Source organism: Schistocerca gregaria, chromosome 7 (assembly GCF_023897955.1).
Source record: "Schistocerca gregaria isolate iqSchGreg1 chromosome 7, iqSchGreg1.2, whole genome shotgun sequence".
Taxonomy (NCBI): Eukaryota; Metazoa; Arthropoda; class Insecta; order Orthoptera; family Acrididae; genus Schistocerca; species Schistocerca gregaria.
The window spans coordinates 419,724,790-419,745,935 of record NC_064926.1 but is presented as its reverse complement, the minus strand read 5'-3'; the positions used below and the strand labels follow the sequence as shown (position 1 = coordinate 419,745,935).

The window sequence follows — 21,146 nt, the reverse complement described above, 5'->3', positions numbered from 1 at the left end:
CAATCCACATCACCCTCATGATGGTTGGGTCTTTATCCTCTGGGGTGGTGAATTCACGTGTTTTCATTGCTTGCTTTGGTCCTTTGTATTGGAGTCATACTGATACATTCATCATCCGTAGTGATTAGGAAGCTATTGAAGTCACCTAGAATGGGTTGACACAGCTGCAATCATCCCATTGCTACCTAGGTTCACCAGGCTTTTTGAATGTGTGAGCTGTCATGGAACCCAACAGGTGGCAACCTCAGTCATGTTCAAAATATTGTGCAACACGTAAAAAATTGACCCAGGAGTAGTTTTCACTTTTTCCATTTGTGATATTTTTTGAGCATTGAGCACCAGGGCCTACACTTCTTCTGTTGTCATTCATAGTTCTCCACAGAAAGATGGTCTGCCACTTTATTCTTCATAATTCTGACTTGATTTGCAGCACAGGAAATGTGTGGGCTACCTATCAACTTCATACTAACAAGTATGTCTTATTATTGCACACAATTAAATGCATGTAGTGCATATCCTAGGAAGCATTAGAACATTTATAGATCACACCAACAGTATGTGGTAGGACTAACCAACTCAGTATGACTGGCTACATTGTTTCCCTTCGAATATAGGAAACAAATTTCTGCATGATACTCCACCTTATCAATGGGCTCTGTCACTTTGTTTGGCTCCTCTGGCTCCTCTATAGGCATGCTACAGTACTGTGGCTTGAGGATTTCAATATGTACATGGACTACAGATATGTGCCTACAAACAAACAAAAAATTATTAGATATCTTTATTTATAATTTTTATTTATTTAAAAAAAGCAAGGGGAAACTACAGCCGTAATTTTTCCCGAGGACATGCAGCTTTGCTGTATGATTAAATGATGATGGCGTCCTCTTGGGTAAAATATTCTGGAGGTAAAATAGTCCCCCATTCAGATCTCTGGGTGGGTACTACTCAGGAGGACGTTGTTATAAGGAGAAAGAAAACTGGCATTCTATGGATCGGAGCGTGGAATGTCAGATCCCTTAATCGGGCAGGTAGGTTAGAAAATTTAAAAAGGGAAATGGATAGGTTAAAGTTAGATATAGTGGGAATTAATGAAGTTCGGTGGCAGGAGGAACAAGACTTTTGGTCAGGTGAATACAGGGTTATAAATACAAAATCAAATAGGGGTTATGCAGGAGTAGGTTTAATAATGAATAAAAAAAATAGGAGTGCGGGTAAGCTACTACAGACAGCATAGTGAACACATTATTGTGGCCAAGATAGACACAAAGTCCATGCCTACTACAGTAGTACAAGTTTATATGCCAATTAGCTCTGCAGATGATGAAGAAATCGATGAAATGTATGATGAGATAAAAGAGATTATTCAGGTAGTGAAGGGAGATGAAAATTTAATTGTCATGGGTGACTGGAATTCGTCAGTAGGAAAAGGGAGAGAAGGAAATATAGTAGGTGATTATGGATTGGGGCTAAGAAATGAAAGAGGAAGCCGAATGGTAGAATTTTTGCACAGAGCATAACTTAATCATATGTAACACTTGGTTCAAGAACCATAAAAGAAGGTTGTATACATGGAAGAATCCTGGAGACACTAAAAGGTATCAGATAGATTATATAATGGTAAGACAGAGATTTAGGAACCAGGTTTTAAATTGTAGGACATTTTCAAGGGCAGATGTGGACTCGGACCACAATCTATTGGTTATGACCTGTAGGTTAAAACTGAAGAAACTGCAAAAAGGTGGGAATTTAAGGACATGGGATCTGGATAAGCTGAAAGAACCAGAGGTTGTACAGAGTTCCAAGGAGAGCATAAGGGAACAATTGACAGGAATGGGGGAAAGAAACAGAGTAGAAGAAGAATGGGTAGCTCTGAGGGATGAAGTAGTGAAGGCAGCAGAGGATCAAGTAGGTAAAAAGACGAGGGCTAGTAGAAATCCTTGGGTAACAGAAGAAATATTGAATTTAATTGATGAAAGGAGAAAATACAAAAATGTAGTAAATGAATCAGGCAAAAAGGAATACAAACATCTCAAAAATGAGATCGACAGGAAGTGCAAAATGGCTAAGCAGGGATGGCTAGAGGACAAATGTAAGGATGTAGAGGCTTATCTCACTAGGGGTAAGATAGATACTGCCTACAGGAAAATTAAAGAGACCTTTGGAGAAAAGAGAACCACTTGTAAGAATATCAAGAGCTCAGATGGGAATCCAGTTCTAAGCAAAGAAGGGAAGGCAGAAAGGTGGAAGGAGTATATAGAAGGTTTATACAAGGGCGATGTACTTGAGGACAATATTATGGAAATGGAAGAGGATGTGGATGAAGACGAAATGGGAGATAAGATACTGCATGAAGAGTTTGACAGAGCACTGAAAGACCTGAGTCGAAACAAGGCCCCCGGAGTAGACAACATTCCATTAGAACTACTGACGGCCTTGGGAGAGCCAGTCATGACAAAACTCTACCAGCTGGTGAGCAAGATGTATGAGACAGACGAAATACCCTCAGACTTCAAGAAGAATATGATAATTCCAATCCCAAAGAAAGCAGGTGCTGACTGATGTGAAAATTACCGAACTATCAGTTTAATAAGTAACAGCTGCAAAATACTAACGCAAATTCTTTACAGACGAATGGAAAAACTGGTAGATGCAGACCTCGGGGAGGATCAGTTTGGATTCCGTAGAAATTTTGGAACACGTGAGGCAATACTGACCTTACGACTTATCTTAGAAGAAAGATTAATAAAAGGCAAACCTACGTTTCTAGCATTTGTAGACTTAGAGAAAGCTTTTGACAATGTTGACTGGAATACACTCTTTCAAATTCTGAAGGTGGCAGGGGTAAAATACAGGGAGCGAAAGGCTGTTTACAATTTGTACAGAAACCAGATGGCAGTTATTAGAGTCGAGGGGCATGAAAGGGAAGCAGTGGTTGGGAAAGGAGTGGAACAGGGTTGTAGCCTCTCCCCGATGTTATTCAATCTGTATATTGAGCAAGCAGTAAAGGAAACAAAAGAAAAATTTGGAGTAGGTATTAAAATTCATGGAGAAGAAGTAAAAACTTTGAGGTTCGCCGATGACATTGTAATTCTGTCAGAGACAGCAAAGGACTTGGAAGAGCAGTTGAACGGAATGGACAGTGTCTTGAAAGGAGGATATAAGATGAACATCAACAAAAGCAAAACGAGGATAATGGAATGTAGTCAAATTAAATAAGGTGATGCTGAGGGAATTAGATTAGGAAATGAGACACTTAAAGTAGTAAAGGAGTTTTGCTATTTGGAGAGCAAAATAACTGATGATGCTCGAAGTAGAGAGGATATAAAATGTAGACTGGCAATGGCAAGGAAAGCGTTTCTGAAGAAGAGAAATTTGTTAACAATGAATATAGATTTATGTATCAGGAAGTCGTTTCTGAAAGTATTTGTTTGGAGTGTAGCCATGTATGGAAGTGAAACATGGACGATAAATAGTGTGGACAAGAAGAGAATAGAAGCTTTTGAAATGTGGTGCTACAGAAGAATGCTGAAGATTAGATGGGTAGATCACATAACTAATGAGGAGATATTGAATAGAAGTGGGGAGAAGAGGAGTTTGTGGCACAACTTGACTAGAAGAAGGGACCGGTTGGTAGGACATGTTTCGAGGCATCAAGGGATCACAAATTTAGCATTGGAGGGCAGTGTGGAGGGTAAAAATTGTAGAGGGAGACCAAGAGATGACTACACTAAGCAGATTCAGAAGGATGTAGGTTGCAGTAGGTACTGGGAGATGAAGAAGCTTGCACAGGATAGAGTAGCATGGAGAGCTGCATCAAACCAGTCTCAGGACTGAAGACAACAACAACAACAATTTTTTTTTTTTGAGGTGTGAATTAAAACTTTATGACTATTAACAGTTGAAAATTGAAGAGAAATGAGTGTGACTGTTTATATGTCCTCTGTTAAACACTTAAATTATAAATTCATTTGTGCTTGACACCATGGGTGTGTAAAAGCTCAAAATCTGATGTGAAGTCTTTGGCTAAAAAATAACTACTTAGGAACCAATTGTGAGTCACTGCAAAACTGCTCCTTATTTAAATTAATGTTTATAAATTTTGTTTGCAGAGATTTTTAAATTCAGCATAAAAAGAATGTAAGCAGCTACAGTCAATATGTTTGTTTAAATGAGACAATACTGTAGCCTATAGTTTCAAGCCAAAGTGTCTGTTTTCTTTTAAAAAATCCAAGTCCTTCTCCTTCTAAAAACTGTTGAGATAGCAAAGCAAGCTCACAAACAATTCTCATTGTGCTTCACTAATATCCCACTAAATGAAGAACAAAGTTCATTTCCTACAATATTACTTCTTTATCATAATAACTGATGAAAATTTTAAGAGTTCAAAATTCTTCACAGAAATATCTAAATCTCACAAAATTATTTTGACTATGCAGCTGTACACCAATCAGAAACTAAGAAAACAACTTGTCTTTACTGTCCTCACACGAAATCTTCATACAACTATCTCCAAGCACAAACTGTTCAGACCACTATTTCCCAGACAAAGTACCCCTTTTCATCCCCAACAACAATTATCACCCAACCCTTCTACCCTGTATGCTCCCTCACGAACATAGGTGTACAGTGTGTAACTGGCTCTTGCTTTTTACTGCTTCTTTTCCAGCAGTGCTGTCACTAGCATCATATCTCAACACAATATCAAAGTTACAATTTTTGAGCCTTATGGCTGATTTATGTAAATGATGTCTTACATGAAGTGCTCTAAAATGTTAATTTAATGATACACACCATGTAAATAAATTATTTCTTGTATAATTTAGAGAAATAATTTGCAAAATTGTCGAGGTAGTCTTTTCAGAAACAGTAAATTAAACCACAAGAAATTATAGATATAACTTACTACTGAGGTACAATGTATGGTACCACAGATAATTTATTTGTCAATACTCTTTCTTTAACATAGGACTACAGCAACAATTCTGCACAGGTCTTACTTTTATATAATAGATATGCTATAAATATAATGAGGTTCCTAATTTTGCTTGTTGTGGTGTCTTTTCATACATTAGTCTGCGTATCTGGGTGAAATTTTCATCTCGCTGTTAGTAGATTGGACTATCAAGTTTAGCTGTTTTACATACGTCCACAACACACGCTTGTGTCGACTTTCCTCCTTATGTTGGCCATGACCACGCCTGAGAATTTCTGTTGCCATTCATTTTGTCTAAGTACCTATTCCTATGCCTTTCCTACACGGAAACTAGTTTATTCATCATGCTAAGCTCCTTATAGTTGGACTGGATGCTCATAGTTAAGTGACATCTCTGTACAACTTCCCTTGCTGGAATTTCACAGCATGCTCAAAGTCATATGTAGGTGTTCACATGGGCAAATCCTCTCACAAGTCAATTTTCTGACAGAAGGCTACAACAATGTCCGCACTTACATTTCAGACTTGGGGAACTTCCCCTTATTTAAAACAATTCCAGAGGCATTTCTCTCATTTCAAGCCTTATAGAAATAAATCTTTAAGGGACAATGACAGAAGCCACAAGATTAAAAAATAGACTGTTGGACAACAAAGCTTATGTGAATCTGAGGTGGGATGGTAGAATAAGTGATACAGAGACAACTAAGCAGGAACTGAAAGGACATTTGTACATCGGGATTATTTTGTAACTTGTATCAGACTTAATCAAAGGACAAACTTTGCAAACAGGCCCAGAGAATCAAGTAATGATGACCAACTGCCGCAACATAATTTGTTGAATTTACCATCTGACAGCAGAGTTCTTCAACCTGTTAATGTTGGTTTTAAAGACTGGAACCACTTATTCTCTTGCAAGATGCCCCTAAAAGTCTAAATGGTGGTCCATGTGTGAATCCTTTCATTAAGGAAAAATCTCTAGTAGAATTAGGTACTGAGCCCAAGGCCTCCATGTGACAGACACACACTAAGCTGTCAGCTATTTTCTGTTTGCTTTTTATTGTTTTACTAACATGCTTTCTTTTTCTGTTGTTATTATTATTATTATTATTATTATTATTATTATTATTATTATTATTTCCATTATTGTTGATACTGTTGGCACTGTTTATTACAGCCATTGCTTCTCTTCAACACTCCACATCTCAAACAATCACGAATCTCTGTCTATGAGGACTATTTAGAAAGCAAGTTCCATTAATTTATATAAAGAAGCCCATACATTGAGAGCTTTTATATACAACTTACAGTTACAAGTACCAGCTATTTTTCTACATAATTGTCCCCTATATTAAGGCACCTGCCATACCAACGAAGAAGTGTTTACCATTTTTTGCCCTCTTTGTAGAATTTTGCTGCCTGTGAGTCAAGCTGAGTTTGTAAGAAGTACTGCTACTTTTGGTTTTACAAGGTAGTAATAATCATACTCCTTATGTTTCACTGGTTCCTGAAACTTTTGAAAGTGAGCACACTCTTTGTCTGTTGAGTGCAGTGCCTTGCCTACTTAATGTCAACAATGCCTAAACACTACTGGTCATGCATATGTAAGCGAGCTAGGAGTTCCGTAAGGGGATCCAAAAGAAGTGGTTGCATGTACCCATGCATAAATGGTCTGAAAAATTAACTAGAAACTATGATTACATGTTGAAAGTATTTTCTCAGAGGGTAAGATACAGGTATTTTAGTGGTTTGGTTCATTCACAGAAAGATGGGCGGAATTATTCATGGAACTGGAAGAAACAGGTTGATGGTTGTAGGTTAGCAACTTCTTTTGGTGGAACAAATGAAAAGGCTTCTGTGAACAGTGATAACCTGCTTGTTAATGTAGAAATGCAAAGCAACAATGGTTACTTCAGCATGAATGTGAAATGAGCTTAACTGTTAAAACAAAACTGGATGAATTTAAGCATTGTTAGGTGGTGTGTTACATTCCAAAAAAGATAATAAAATGAAGTAATATGAATTTGTGCTGTTATTATTTCAAAGTTACTTTTTTTCATTTTATAACTGAGGAAATTTAATATCTGAAAAGTGTACAAGACACATTATCCATATTAGGCATATGGCCAGATTTATTTCTCTTTGTAAGGCTCCCATTTTCAAGTCCTATAGCAGCAAAACCAGTAAAATATATATATGTAAGAGCAGTACTGGTTAAACCAATTGGTTTACCCAATACTGTTAAGCAATGGTTTGCTGTTATGCCACATATGGACTGGAAGAATGTAAGAGCAGCTTTACATGATTTGATACTCTCCTTCACTCACTCTCATCTTCAAACTGCCGAGAACTTTACCGTTTTTTCGTCTTGGGAAACAAGTGAAAATCATTGGGTGACAAATCAGGGCTATACAGTGGATGATCAAACAATTCCCAGTAGAAGCTGGAAGTCATCTCCTTCTGTAGCATACCAAATCAAAAATATTAACATGGCTCCCAACCTCTTTGATTTATGAACATCAGTCAGAAGCTTTAGGACCCATCATGCACAAAATTTGTGATAATCAAGCTTATCAGTTGCAAGTTTGTATACCATTGTCCACGACATGCAATGAGAAACTGACTAAGAATTCTGTAATTGTGAACCAACAATCATCTCCATTCCATCATTAATTTTTGGAACTTGTTAACTTGTCAAAACAAATGGCTATCTACTTCTAACATCACCACAGCATTCATCTGAGCTGCCCAAAACAAAAGGCACCATTACCTTACAGCAATATCGCTCACGTTGTTCTCTCTATATACTGCAGAAAGTTCGATATGGCTGTCTACAGCTTCCATGTTTTTCATACACAGAAAATGGATTATGGTATGTAATCCACAGACAATGGGAATTTTGATGATAGTGGCTCTTTTTATTTACAGTGTAAAAAGCAGTTCAATAATCTTTTCATGCCGCTGCCAGAGTTGTACTGAGCTGGGTGACACAGCTATGCTAAAATCACTCCGCAACCCACACACGAGACAGTAACGGAACTTGCTTTGCAAACAGCCTTCATATTTTCCCATGTCTATGACAGCTGTTGTTTGTCTAGCAGCATATTGTTACCATCTACAAATTTGTATATCATCTCTTGAACTACACTGCTTAATTTCTGCTTTATCAACAAATCTAACAATTGAAAATCTAGGATGACATGTAACAATATTATGAGAAAGAAAGTTACTACTCACTATACAGTGGAGATGCTGAGTCGCATATAGGCACAATAAAAAGACACTCACAATTATATCTTTTGGCCGTTAAGGCCTTCCTCAACAATAGACAGACACAGACACACACACACACACACACACACACACACACACACACACACACACACACACACACACACACACAGTTGTCTGAGACTGCAGTTGTGTGTGTGTGTGTGTGTGTGTGTGTGTGTGTGTGTGTGTGTGTGTGCATGCACTTATGTCTGTCTATTGTTGTCGAAGGCCTTAATGGCCAAAAGCTGTAATTACGATTGTCTTTTTGTTGTACCTATCTGTGACTGAGCATCTCCACTATATGGTGAGAAGCAACTTTCCTTCTCTTAATATTATCAACAAATTACTTATTTTCATTTACGTATAATGCCTAATAGTTTTATTTATTACTCTGTAATTTACAACTTTCAGGTTCTGTTTCTTTTTTCTCCCAATCTGTTAAAAAGGAACATCGCTGACTCTAATACTTTGGAAATGTAGCTAGGATGTCAGTGTTAGTCAAGAGATGTTTTGAAGGCAGCATACTAATGAAAGGAAGCCCCAGAGACTGGAACCAAATAAAATTAGGTCAAACAAATCTTCATATTACAAAATCTTGCTGTGAGCTCTAAGCTAACATCTACTACTAGTTATCATTCTTATTGTATTTATCATTATGAAGTTTAAATTTTCGTTCCTAGTGAAGTTTTACATCAGAAAATTTTTCACACTAGTGGATACTGTCATGTAAACAGAAAATGCATTTAATAACAAAAAGTAACATTCAATGTATTTTGGTTTTGTACAGTTCCAGTACAAATGTTATAAAACTCTAACATTGTACCAGTATCCTTTTATTATGATGCACTGTTCAATGTAGACATCAACAAATCCATTTGTTCATACTTACTGAAGTAAGTTCTCCTATGATTTTATCCTTCGCCTCTTTTATCTGCTGCAGCTGCATTTTCACACATCCCAAGTGAATGTCCTTTTCTTTCAGTTCTCTTTCTAGACCATGAAGTTTTTCTTCAGTGTCACGCATCTTCTGCTCAAATGCGGAACGAGCTGCTTTCCATCGACTGGCATCATCAACATGTTTCTCTCGTACATCCATCACTATACAACAAATGAAGACTTAAATAAGTTTGCATCATCAACATGCTTCTCTTGTACATCCATCACTACACAGAAAATGAAGACTTAAATAAGTTCTGCAATAAAGCTCATTTCACATCGTACAGTGGAAAACATTTTCATTAATTTTTATGATATAGTACTATTCTTTTAACACAACACAATAAAAAGGAATAATTTAGGCAAGAGTTGATAACAGACAGAGACAAAGTATTCTGATACTATTGTCAGAGCACTGAAGGTAAACAGAGCATTGGCAGACATCAACATCTACATCCATACTCTGCAAACCACTGTGAACACATCACTGAGGGCACTTTCATTGTATCACGTATTACAATTTCTTCCACTTCATTTGTGTCTGGTACACAGAAAGAATTACTGCTTATCTGCTGTTGTGCATGGTGTAAATAGTCTAATTTTATCTTCACAGTCCATATGGGAGTGATACTTAGGGGGCTAACGTGTATCCCTATACTCCTCACTTAAAACTGATTTCTAAAATTTTACAAGGAGGATTTCATGGGATAACTGGGATCTATTTCAAGCGTCTGGCAATTCAAGTTCTTTGGTATTTCCTTGCTGTTCTTTCAAGAATAAAAAAAACTGTACCTATTTGTATTGTCCCTTTTTGTATATGTTGAATACCCCATGTTAAACCTATTAGGATGGGTCCCACACAACTGAGCAATATTCTAGGATGACTTGCACAAATATTCTGTAAGCTGTCTCATTTGTAACTGATTGCATTTCCCCATTTTTTGAACAATGAGCTCATGTATGCAACCTGGCGTACCACCTTCAAATTTTTTGCAGACTATGACAGGGATTTCATTAGACCCTGGGGCCTTGTCCAACTTTATCATTTTCAACTGTTCCTCAATGCCACTCATCTTTGCAGGCATTAAGTTTGAACAGTGCTTGGTATCTCCCTTTTTAAAGCTATTGTGTCAAATATAAAATTCACTCTGAGAAAAAAAAGAAAAAGAAAAGAAAAAATGAAATCAAACAATGGAAAATCCAGGACAGAATAAGGACAATGTTATGGAAAGGATAGACTGCTACTCGTCATACAGATGAGCACAACTCACAAATACATGACAACTGTCTCTGGTCACTGAGGCCAGCCCCAGTGACTTAACAGACCTCAGACAGAATTTCAAATCTTTTCCAAATTTTTCTTACTGAGATCCCTAACAAAATAATGGACAGAACAATGTGTATTGCTCACTTCATTTTTACAGTTCATGCACTAAAACTTCACCGTCAGGCAACATGTTTTAACTTACTACTTCTTTATTACTAACTGTATTCCAAACACAGCCTTCTGACAGTATCAACATATACCACTGAGTGTTCGTGCAAAATTGTATCACTGTATGACATAAAGTTATGAAAGCCATAAACACTGGATGTATAAAAAAGAACTACCTGTTTTACATATGGGAGATCAACTGTTTAAAGAATTAGTGTGAGTGTTGGATACGAATGAGGGAAAAAGGGGTGACAGGTGCACGGGATAGGCATGTGATGCACTGTTGTCAGAGTTGGTGGGAAGCAGTACACACTCAGGGTTGCCACAAGCTTCCAAAAATGAAATTCCCTGAAAATTCCTTGATTTCGTGACAAAGTTTTGACGTTTTCCCTGACAAATTTTGAGATCTGAACAGGTAAGTTGACAAAAAAAGTAAAGACTTCTGGATATCTGAATGTGTTATTAACTCTAATTTTGAATGAACAGCAAGTTATTGTCTCCTTTACAGGATTTATTATCCGAAGGGTAAGTAAATATGTAAGTTGAGTGAAAAAGGATTTCTGTTTTTGATAATGAGTCAACTCAAATTTTGAATTAACAGCAATTCTTTGCTCCTTCTCCCATACAAGATTTATGAACTTTTCAGGCTAGATAATTCTTCCAATCAAACAAGGAACACAAAAGGAATATGTTATGTAACATGACCTCAAAATTAATAAAATACAAATGACAGCACTGGACTGCATATAGTGACATTTTCTCTGCCAAATAACATTCAGTGCTTTGTCAAACAACAAAAAGTCAAGCAAACAGTTAAAATCAATCAATGAAAACCAGACAACTTCCTTCTGAGAGAAATGATCTCTTCAACAATTCCACTCAAAAGGCAAAAGGGATCATTCCCATGTGCCAATAAATGATCTTGATGAAATGTGGTGGGTGTGTAGAGGAAGCAAGATAATGCAATACATATTTTTTGTTTGTGCCCAGTTTCAGTTTTAAGGATTCAAGCACACCCCAAAAGATAATTTTGCATATTATGTTTGGAGGGAATATCTTTGAAATGACAGTAAATAATAAAGCTGTTTTCTGAAGTACCATTTTGGAAAAATATGCTGTACATAATGTCCTGTTAAGAATATTTTCAACATACCTAATCAAAATATCTAAACAATTATTATTAGAGTAGTTATTTGCTTTACTTATATTTGAGTGATCTTAAGTCAGAATGAACTAAGCGACATTTCAAAAAAATTGAGTTCTTCACCATTTTAAAATTATAGGGTTTCATTTTGTCTTATGACATAACGAACTATCTGACAACTCACCTCATTTCGTTGCTGTAGCATGGGATTTCTTTGGCAGAATGTTGGTACTATTCGTTCTCTTATTCCAAAGTGAACCATTCGGCATCACAAGATGGCTACCACGGTATTTGCTCAGGCACACATTCCCACGCAATGGCAGAAAATGATGATAATTGTGAAGACGAATCGTTTAGTTCTAGTTCTTCTGATGTATATAAACCTAGTGCCTCTCAATCATCAAATGGTAAGTGGGTTTAATAACTAGTGATACTTTAGATTATACAATCAACACGTTAATTGGAGGTTATGTTGTTTACCTCACATGCCAGAATGAACCATGAACCCAAGTAGTAAATCTAAGGTTACTGCGCAATCGATAGTGAGTGTGTGTCGATATTTCGGCCAGTGCTGCCATAAATAATAAGAGGAGAGAAAAAATTGACCCCATGGAAACTAATACATCTTTATTTAGGGCAGGAAATGTGATTTAATGTGAGATGGTTCACTCTGGCATAAGAGTTCCTAAAAGTATTGTATTTTGCAAATTCACCAGCAACCAAAGTAATGAAATGGAATATCGTAACTTGGTCTCATGATTGGCAGTCTTAATCAATCAGTTTTGAAGTCGATCTAAGTAATATGTTTTTTCAGATGAACATGAAATTTCTGGCAATAAAAGAAAAAAAAGGAAACAGGGAACAATGGAAGAAAACCCTAAGGAAGAAGAAGCGAAATAGTGGGGAAACTTACATTAACAGTAAAGGAGAGTGTGTCCCAGGAAAGACGTGTTGATTTTAATTGTTAATGTAGGCAAAAATGCTGGCAAAAACTAAATTGTGAGGAGAAAATAAAGTTTTTTGACACATTTTATGGAAGTGGGTCTTGGGATGTGGAGACATCAATAATATATGGTTCAGTTAAAAATGTTCCCATCAAAAGGGAGCGTTCTAAAACTGACAAGAAAAAGTTTTCTAGGAACTATTATATTCCTAGTGTGGATGGAAATGATGTGAAGGCGTGCAAAGAAACTTATCTAAAGACACTACAGATTTCTGGCACCAGGGTGCACTGAGCCATAGCCAAAGTAAAGACAAGCTCTTTATGGGACCAGCATGGAAAACACATACCTCATAATAAAAGTACTCACTGAGTTGTTATTCACATTCATAATCACATTAATAGTTTTAGCAGTACATCGAGTCACTATTGCGGAAGAGAGTCATCAAAAAAGTACTTGGACAGTAGACTTAATCTTATTTTGATATGCAGATTATTCATTGATAAGCTGAAAGAAGAAGATCCCAATGTTAAACTTCCCAGCCAATCACTGTACGAATAAGTATTTAGACGAGACTTCAATCTAAGTTTCAATCCTCCTCAAAAGGATACATGTCAAACATGTGACAGGCTAAACACACTAATTACAGTGGAGGAGACACTTAGAGCTGGTGAGGCAGACACTGAGAAGCTATGAAGATTAGGAAAGGAGCAGGAATTGCACCACGGGGAGGCTGAAGCTGCAAGAGATTGTCTGAAAAGGGATATGCAGAACCCCAAGACAGAAGATAATCTTTCAGGTTTTTTTCGTTTGATTTGCAGAAAGCATTATTGCTGCCAAAATTAACAACAGGTGTTGCATACTATAAACATCAACACTCCCGCTTTAATCTTGCAATTCACGACTTTAAAAGTGGAAAGGCAGTAATGCACTGCTGGAATGAAAGTATTGCTTCAACGGGAGCTCAAGAGGTAGGCTCTTGTGTATTGTAGTATGTCAAATCTCATGATATTGGTCCAAGGGTGGTAGTATGGTCAGATTCGTATGGGGGGCAAAACACGGATTTTAAAATTATGACAATTTTGATGCATTTGGTTCAGAGTGATAAAACTAACACTGAGGAAATTACGCACAAATTTGCTGAACCTGGTCACTCGTATCCTCCGAATGACAGTGATTTTGGGTATATAGACAGGAAACCATGGCACTATACAGAAATATTTGTCCCAGAACAGCTTATTGTATTCTTGCGAATGCCAGAGCGAAGGAAGGTAAATCTGAAATTGTAAAAATGGATTGTAGTGACTTCAAAAGTACTATGCTACTTGAAAAAGCAATGACTAACAGAAAAGTAAATCTTTCTGGAGAAAATGTTGAGTGGCTTGGGATTAAGGAAATAAGATTTTCAAAAGAGAAGCCAGGGATAATGGAGTACAAATACAGCCACAATGTGAATTTAAATAAAAGCTTAAAAGCTTGCACTGTTCTCTAAGTCAAATTACACTACCTACACTGTATCCATTAGGGCGCACTCTATGCCCTGAGAAACTGAAAGATATTCAGAGCCTTCTAATGTATGTACCCCCAATATGCCATGAACTCTATAAAGGTCTCAAAATGGCTGAAGTATCAGAAATGAGCAGTGACAGTAATGAAGAAGATGAGTAATGGGGAAGCATAATCATCGCCTTTAAGTATATTCCAATGTTCTCTCCTAATTCCAAAAATTGCTTAATAATGCTGTATTACATAAATGCTGAAATTATATTTGTATGTTTTAGTTGCCAAATAGATCTATATATGAATATACTATAAAAACAAGAAAACTGTACTTTATCTTTTGTACTGAAGTGCATTAATGTGATGTGACAACAAAATAACCTGATGTACATGGATATTTTACATTGTTTATCTGTAGTTTTAAGTTTCAAACTGTAATTAAATAATGTGCTGCAAGGCTCAAAATGCTTGTAAAAGTTTTTCACACCCATTATGCACCAGACCATATGAATATTCATAAATATTTTTGAATAAATAAGTTGCTGTAAACTCAAAACTTCAGTCTTTTATTTCTCAAAACTGATTAAATGTCACTTAGTTCATTCTGCCAAAAGACCACTCATTTGTTGTAATGACATAAACTGTAATTTCATGTTTTCAATAGTTTCTTTGTTTTTTAGTTTACACTTTCACAAACATGCATTTTATTAATTGACAATAATTTTGTTTTTTGTTTACTCTTTCACAAATGTGTATTATATTAATTGAAAATAATAAGTAACTCATTATTAGGATCAAAATTCTTACAATAATCACAATGTGTACATAAGTGCTTAAAACAATGTTGTTTACACCATGCACATAAAATGAATGAACTTCCTTCACATAATGTACTCAACAGGAAATGTAATATAAAACAAAATTCAGCAGGATTTCAGAGTGTCACAGGTGATGCTCTAAATATTCTGATTTTTATCAGGCATATTTCTACATCTACCTCTACGTCTATACTCTGCAAACCACCATGAAGTGCATAACAGAGGGTATGTTTGCAAAGAAGCTGTTATTAGGGTTAATTCCTGTTCCATTCATGTGTGGAGCATGGGAAGGATGATTGTTTGAATGCCGCTGCGTGTGTGCTGTAATTATTCTAATCTTATCCTGACAATCCCTATGTCAGCAATATGTAGGAGGTTAGAGTACGTTCCTCGAGTCCTCATTTAAAGCCAGTTCTTGAAACCTTGTCAAAAGACATTCTCACTATATTTTACATCTGCCTTTAAGAGACTGCCAGTACAGTTTCTTCAGTATCTCTGTGATACTCTTTCATGGATTTCAACAAACCTGTGACAATCGTGTTGTCCCTTACTGTATAAGTTCAATATTCCCTTTTAGTCCTATTTGGTATGAGTCCCAAAGGTCACACGAGTAATTTGTAAGCAGTCTCTTTGTAGACTGACTGTTTGCACTTCCCCAGTATTCTAACAATAAGCTGAAATCTACCACCTGCTTTACACACAACTGAGCCTGTGTGTTCATTTGATTTCATATTCCTCCTACTTCAGTTAATTGCTAAGCATTGGCAAGAAGAACTGATTATGCACTAGACACTTCAGCTTAATTATATTGCTTCTCAAGTGGAGATTGACATCAAAACCATTCAACAGAAGTAGATGAGAAAATCTTCTCACACAGTGCTTCCAACATCAAAAGCCATGTACATCCCACAACTGCACCTGTGCAGTTTATCCCTTTGGGATCACCAGATGAACAAGTTCATTGTCTTCAAGTACAATGTTCTATACAGTTCTTTCACACTGACAGTCATACTACTCTAATAATGATACAGAAGTTTCTTCCTCACTGGGAAAGAAAACATCTTCAGATATATTGCACTGTCAGACATTTGTTTACAAAATACTGAAGCTGTCACAAAGATATTTATATTTAGGACTTGACAAAGAAGTTCTCGAATTTTTGGTCAATACTCACCATTAGTTTCTTTTAAAACTATGGAAAGGTGGGTGGTTAGTGAGAAAAACCCATTTACAGCATCATACCCAAGGAACAGAAACTTGATCATTTGGTGATCCCAAAGGACTCGATGGCACTGGTACAGATGTGGTATATATACGGCTTTTGATGTTGGAAAAACCTGGTGAGAAGATTTTCAGATCTAACAATGGGAAATCTAGGACGGAATGTAACAATATTATTAACAGGATAGTTGCTACTCACCATACAGCAGAGATGCTGAGTCTCAGGCACAACAAAAAGACTGTCACAAAATCAGCATCTCCATAATATGGTGAGTAGCAACTATCCTATTCATGATATTGATTTTCAGACCTAGTTCTGTTGAATGATTCTGATGTCATTCTACAGATGAGAAACACTATAATTACACTGCAGTCACTAGTAGATAAACAATTCTTTTCAACAAAGCTTACCAGTATCCTGAAATATGCCTGATACAAATCAAGACATTTAGAGGATCAACCGCAACAATTACAAATACAGATGAATTTTGTTTTATATTGTGCTCTCTGATATGTGTATTATGTGAAGAAATTTCATTCAAATGGCTCTGAGCACTATGGGACTTAACATCTGAGGTCATCTGTCCCCTAGAACTTAGAACTACTTAAACCTAACTAACCTAAGAACATTACACAGACCCATGCCCAAGGCAGGACTCAAACCTGCGACCATAGTGGTCGCGTGGTTCCAGACTGAAGTGCCTAGAACCGCTCGGTCACACTGGCCAGCAAATTTCATTCATTTTATATGCATAGTGTAAGAAAACATTATGTTTCAAGCATTTATATAAAGCTTCTCAGTTTTGTAATTATTTTGTATCATAATAATGAGTTACTTATTATTTTCAGCCAACAAAATACATGTACAAAAAATGGTAAAAAAAGTAAAATGTAAAATAACAATTTAAAACATAAAACAAATATCATTACAATAAAGAGTTAGACTAACAATGTATGTTAAGATATTTTAATTAGGTATGTTGAAAATATTCTGACAGCACATTGCTTCCGGCATATTTTAAAAGAATGGTATTTCAGAAACTGGCTTTATTACACATAGATGAACGTAGCAAGAAAGCTTCTTTAATTTATATTGTTACAAAAATTTTCATTTTTCAAAATTACTTAATGTGGTAGGGTATTCTGCAAATTTCATATTATTACAAAATTTGATTATAGTTTTCAAGAATGTTAATTACATATCAACTTTTATATGTGAAACTTATCCTTTTTTTTATCATCTTTCTGAAGATATTCCTCCAAACTAAATATGTCAAATTACCTTCCACGGTGTTTTTTAACCCTCAAAAGTGACATTGGTCACAAGCAGAAAAAAATATGTGTTGTATCATTACATCCTTTAATTAAAATCATTAACAACTCTTTAGTTGATTTACCTGCACCAACAAATATTTCATTTTGATGAAATTTTGGGTCCCTGCTAGGGTTGTGCTTGGTAATTCAAATGGTAACTGTACTATTTTTAGCTATACATTATACATCTAATATTGAAATAGCATTTAATAGTGTAGTACACCCCCCCCCCCCCCCCCCCCCATGAACCATGGACCTTGCCGTTGGTGGGGAGGCTTGCGTGCCTCAGCGATACAGATGGCCGTACCGTAGGTGCAACCACAACGGAGGGGTATCTGTTGAGAGGCCAGACAAACGTGTGGTTCCTGAAGAGGGGCAGCAGCCTTTTCAGTAGTTGCAGGGGCAACAGTCTGGATGATTGACTGATCTGGCCTTGCAACATTAACCAAAACGGCCTTGCTGTGCTGGTACTGCGAACGGCTGAAAGCAAGGGGAAACTACAGCCGTAATTTTTCCCGAGGACATGCAGCTTTACTGTATGATTAAATGATGATGGCATCCTCTTGGGTAAAATATTCCAGAGGTAAAATAGTCCCCCATTCGGATCTCCGGGCGGGGACTACTCAGGAGGATGTCGTTATCAGGAGAAAGAAAACTGGCATTCTACGGATCGGAGCATGGAATGTCAGATCCCTTAATCGGGCAGGTAGGTTAGAAAATTTAAAAAGGGAAATGGATAGGTTAAAGTTAGATATAGTGGGAATTAGTGAGGTTCGGTGGCAGGAGGAACAAGACTTCTGGTCAGGTGACTACAGGGTTATAAACACAAAATCAAATAGGGGTAATGCAGGAGTAGGTTTAATAATGAATAGGAAAATAGGAATGCGGGTAAGCTACTACAAACAGCATAGTGAACGCATTATTGTGGCCAAGATAGATACGAAGCCCACACCTACTACAGTAGTACAAGTTTATATGCCAACTAGCTCTGCAGATGATGAAGAAATTGAAGAAATGTACGATGAAATAAAAGAAATTATTCAGATAGTGAAGGGAGACCAAAATTTAATAGTAATGGGTGACTGGAATTCGAGTGTACGAAAACGGAGAGAAGGAAACATAGTAGGTGAATATGGATTGGGGCTAAGAAATGAAAGAGGAAGCCGCCTAGTAGAATTTTGCACAGAGCACAACTTGATCATAGCTAACACTTGGTTTAAGAATCATGAAAGAAGGTTGTATACGTGGAAGAACCCTGGAGATACTAAAAGGTATCAGATAGATTATATAATGGTAAGATAGAGATTTAGGAACCAGGTTTTAAGTTGTAAGACATTTCCAGGGGCAGATGTGGACTCTGACCACAATCTATTGGTTATGACCTGTAGATTAAAACTGAAGAAACTGCAAAAATGTGAGAAATTAAGGAGATGGGACCTGGATAAACTGAAAGAACCAGAGGTTGTACAGAGTTTCAGAGAGAGCATAAGGGAACAATTGACAGGAATAGGGGAAAGAAATACAGTAGAAGAAGAATGGGTAGCTCTGAGGGATGTAGTAGTGAAGGCAGCAGAGGATAAAATAGGTACAAAGACGAGGTCTGCTAGAAATCCTTGGGTAACAGAAGAAATATTGAATTTAATTGATGAAAGGAGAAAATATAAAAATGCAGTAAATGAAGCAGGCAAAAAGGAATACAAACGTCTCAAAAATGAGATCGACAGGAAGTGCAAAATGGCTAAACAGGGATGGCTAGAGGACAAATGTAAGGATGTAGAAGCTTATCTCACTAGGGGTAAGATAGATACTGCCTACAGGAAAATTAAAGAGACCTTTGGAGAGAAGAGAACCACGTGTATGAATATCAAGAGCTCAGATGGCAGCCCAGTTCTAAGCAAAGAAGGGAAGGCAGAAAGGTGGAAGGAGTATATAGAAGGCTTATACAAGGGCGATGTACTTGAGGACAATATTATGGAAATAGAAGAGGATGTAGATGAAGACGAAATGGGAGATACGATACTGCGTGAAGAGTTTGACAGAGCACTGAAAGACCTGAGTCGAAACAAGGCCCCCGGAGTAGACAACATTCCATTAGAACTACTGACGGCCTTGGGAGAGCCAGTCATGACAAAACTCTACCAGCTGGTGAGCAAGATGTATGAGACAGGCGAAATACCCTCAGACTTCAAGAAGAATATAATAATTCCAATCCCAAAGAAAGCAGGTGCTGACAGATGTGAAAATTACCGAACTATCAGTTTAATAAGCCACGGCTGCAAAATACTAAAGCGAATTCTTAACAGACGAATGGAAAAACTGGTAGATGCAGACCTCGGGGAGGATCAGTTTGGATTCCGTCGAAATGTTGGAACACGTGAGGCAATACTGACCTTACGACTTATCTTAGAAGAAAGATTAATAAAAGGCAAACCTACGTTTCTAGCATTTGTAGACTTAGGAAAAGCTTTTGACAATGTTGACTGGAATACTCTTTTTCAAATTCTAAAGGTGGCAGGGGTAAAATACAGGGAGCGAAAGGCTATTTATAATTTGTACAGAAACCAGATGGCAGTAATAAGAGTCGAGGGGCATGAAAGGGAAGCAGTGGTTGGGAAAGGAGTGAGACAGGGTTGTAGCCTCTCCCCGATGTTATTCAATCTGTATATTGAGCAAGCAGTAAAGGAAACAAAAGAAAAATTTGGAGTAGGTATTAAAATTCATGGAGACGAAGTAAAAACTTTGAGGTTTGCCGATGACATTGTAATTCTGTCAGACACAGCAAAGGACTTGGAAGAGCAGTTGAACGAAATGGACAGTGTCTTGAAAGGAGGATATAAAATGAACATTAACAAAAGCAAAACGAGGATAATGGAATGTAGTCAAATTAAATCGGGTGATGCTGAGGGAATTAGATTAGGAAATGAGACACTTAAAGTAGTAAAGGAGTTTTGCTATTTAGGAAGTAAAATAACTGATGATGGTCGAAGTAGAGAGGATATAAAATGTAGACTGGCAATGGCAAGGAAAGCGTTTCTGAAGAAGAGAAATTTGTTAACATCGAATATAGATTTATGTATCAGGAAGTCGTTTCTGAAAGTATTTGTTTGGAGTGTAGCCATGTATGGAAGTGAAACATGGACGATAACTAGTTTGGACAAGAAGAGAATAGAAGCTTTCGAAATGTGGTGCTACAGAAGAATACTGAAGATAAGGTGGATAGATCACGTAACTAATGAAGAGGTATTGAATAGGATTGGGGAGAAGAGAAGTTTGTGGCACAACTTGACTAGAAGAAGGGATCGGTTGGTAGGACATGTTTTGAGGCATCAAGGGATCACAAATTTAGCATTGGAGGGCAGCGTGGAGGGTAAAAATCGTAGAGGGAGACCGAGAGATGAGTACACTAAGCAGATTCAGAAGGATGTAGGTTGCAGTAGGTACTGGGAGATGAAGCAGCTTGCACAGGATAGAGTAGCATGGAGAGCTGCATCAAACCAGTCTCAGGACTGAAGACGACAACAACAACAACAGTGTAGTACACATCTGCTGAGACGTAAATAGTGGTTGAATTATTCAAACTTTACATGCAAATGGAGCATCTATATTCTTTATTTGTATTTATTTAAATGTA

At 37.0% G+C, this 21,146-nt stretch overlaps 1 protein-coding gene across 2 annotated transcripts in view; it reads right to left on the bottom strand.

The window, feature by feature from the left end:
* The window catches only part of LOC126281196 (uncharacterized), a 239,262-nt gene that overhangs the window by 156,145 nt on the left and 61,971 nt on the right, over nucleotides 1–21,146 (bottom strand). For both annotated transcript variants that reach the window (XM_049979905.1, XM_049979906.1), the window contains exon 4: nucleotides 9,096–9,304. In XM_049979905.1, coding sequence (XP_049835862.1) covers nucleotides 9,096–9,304 — 209 coding nt within the window. The remainder of the gene's footprint in view (nucleotides 1–9,095; nucleotides 9,305–21,146) is intronic.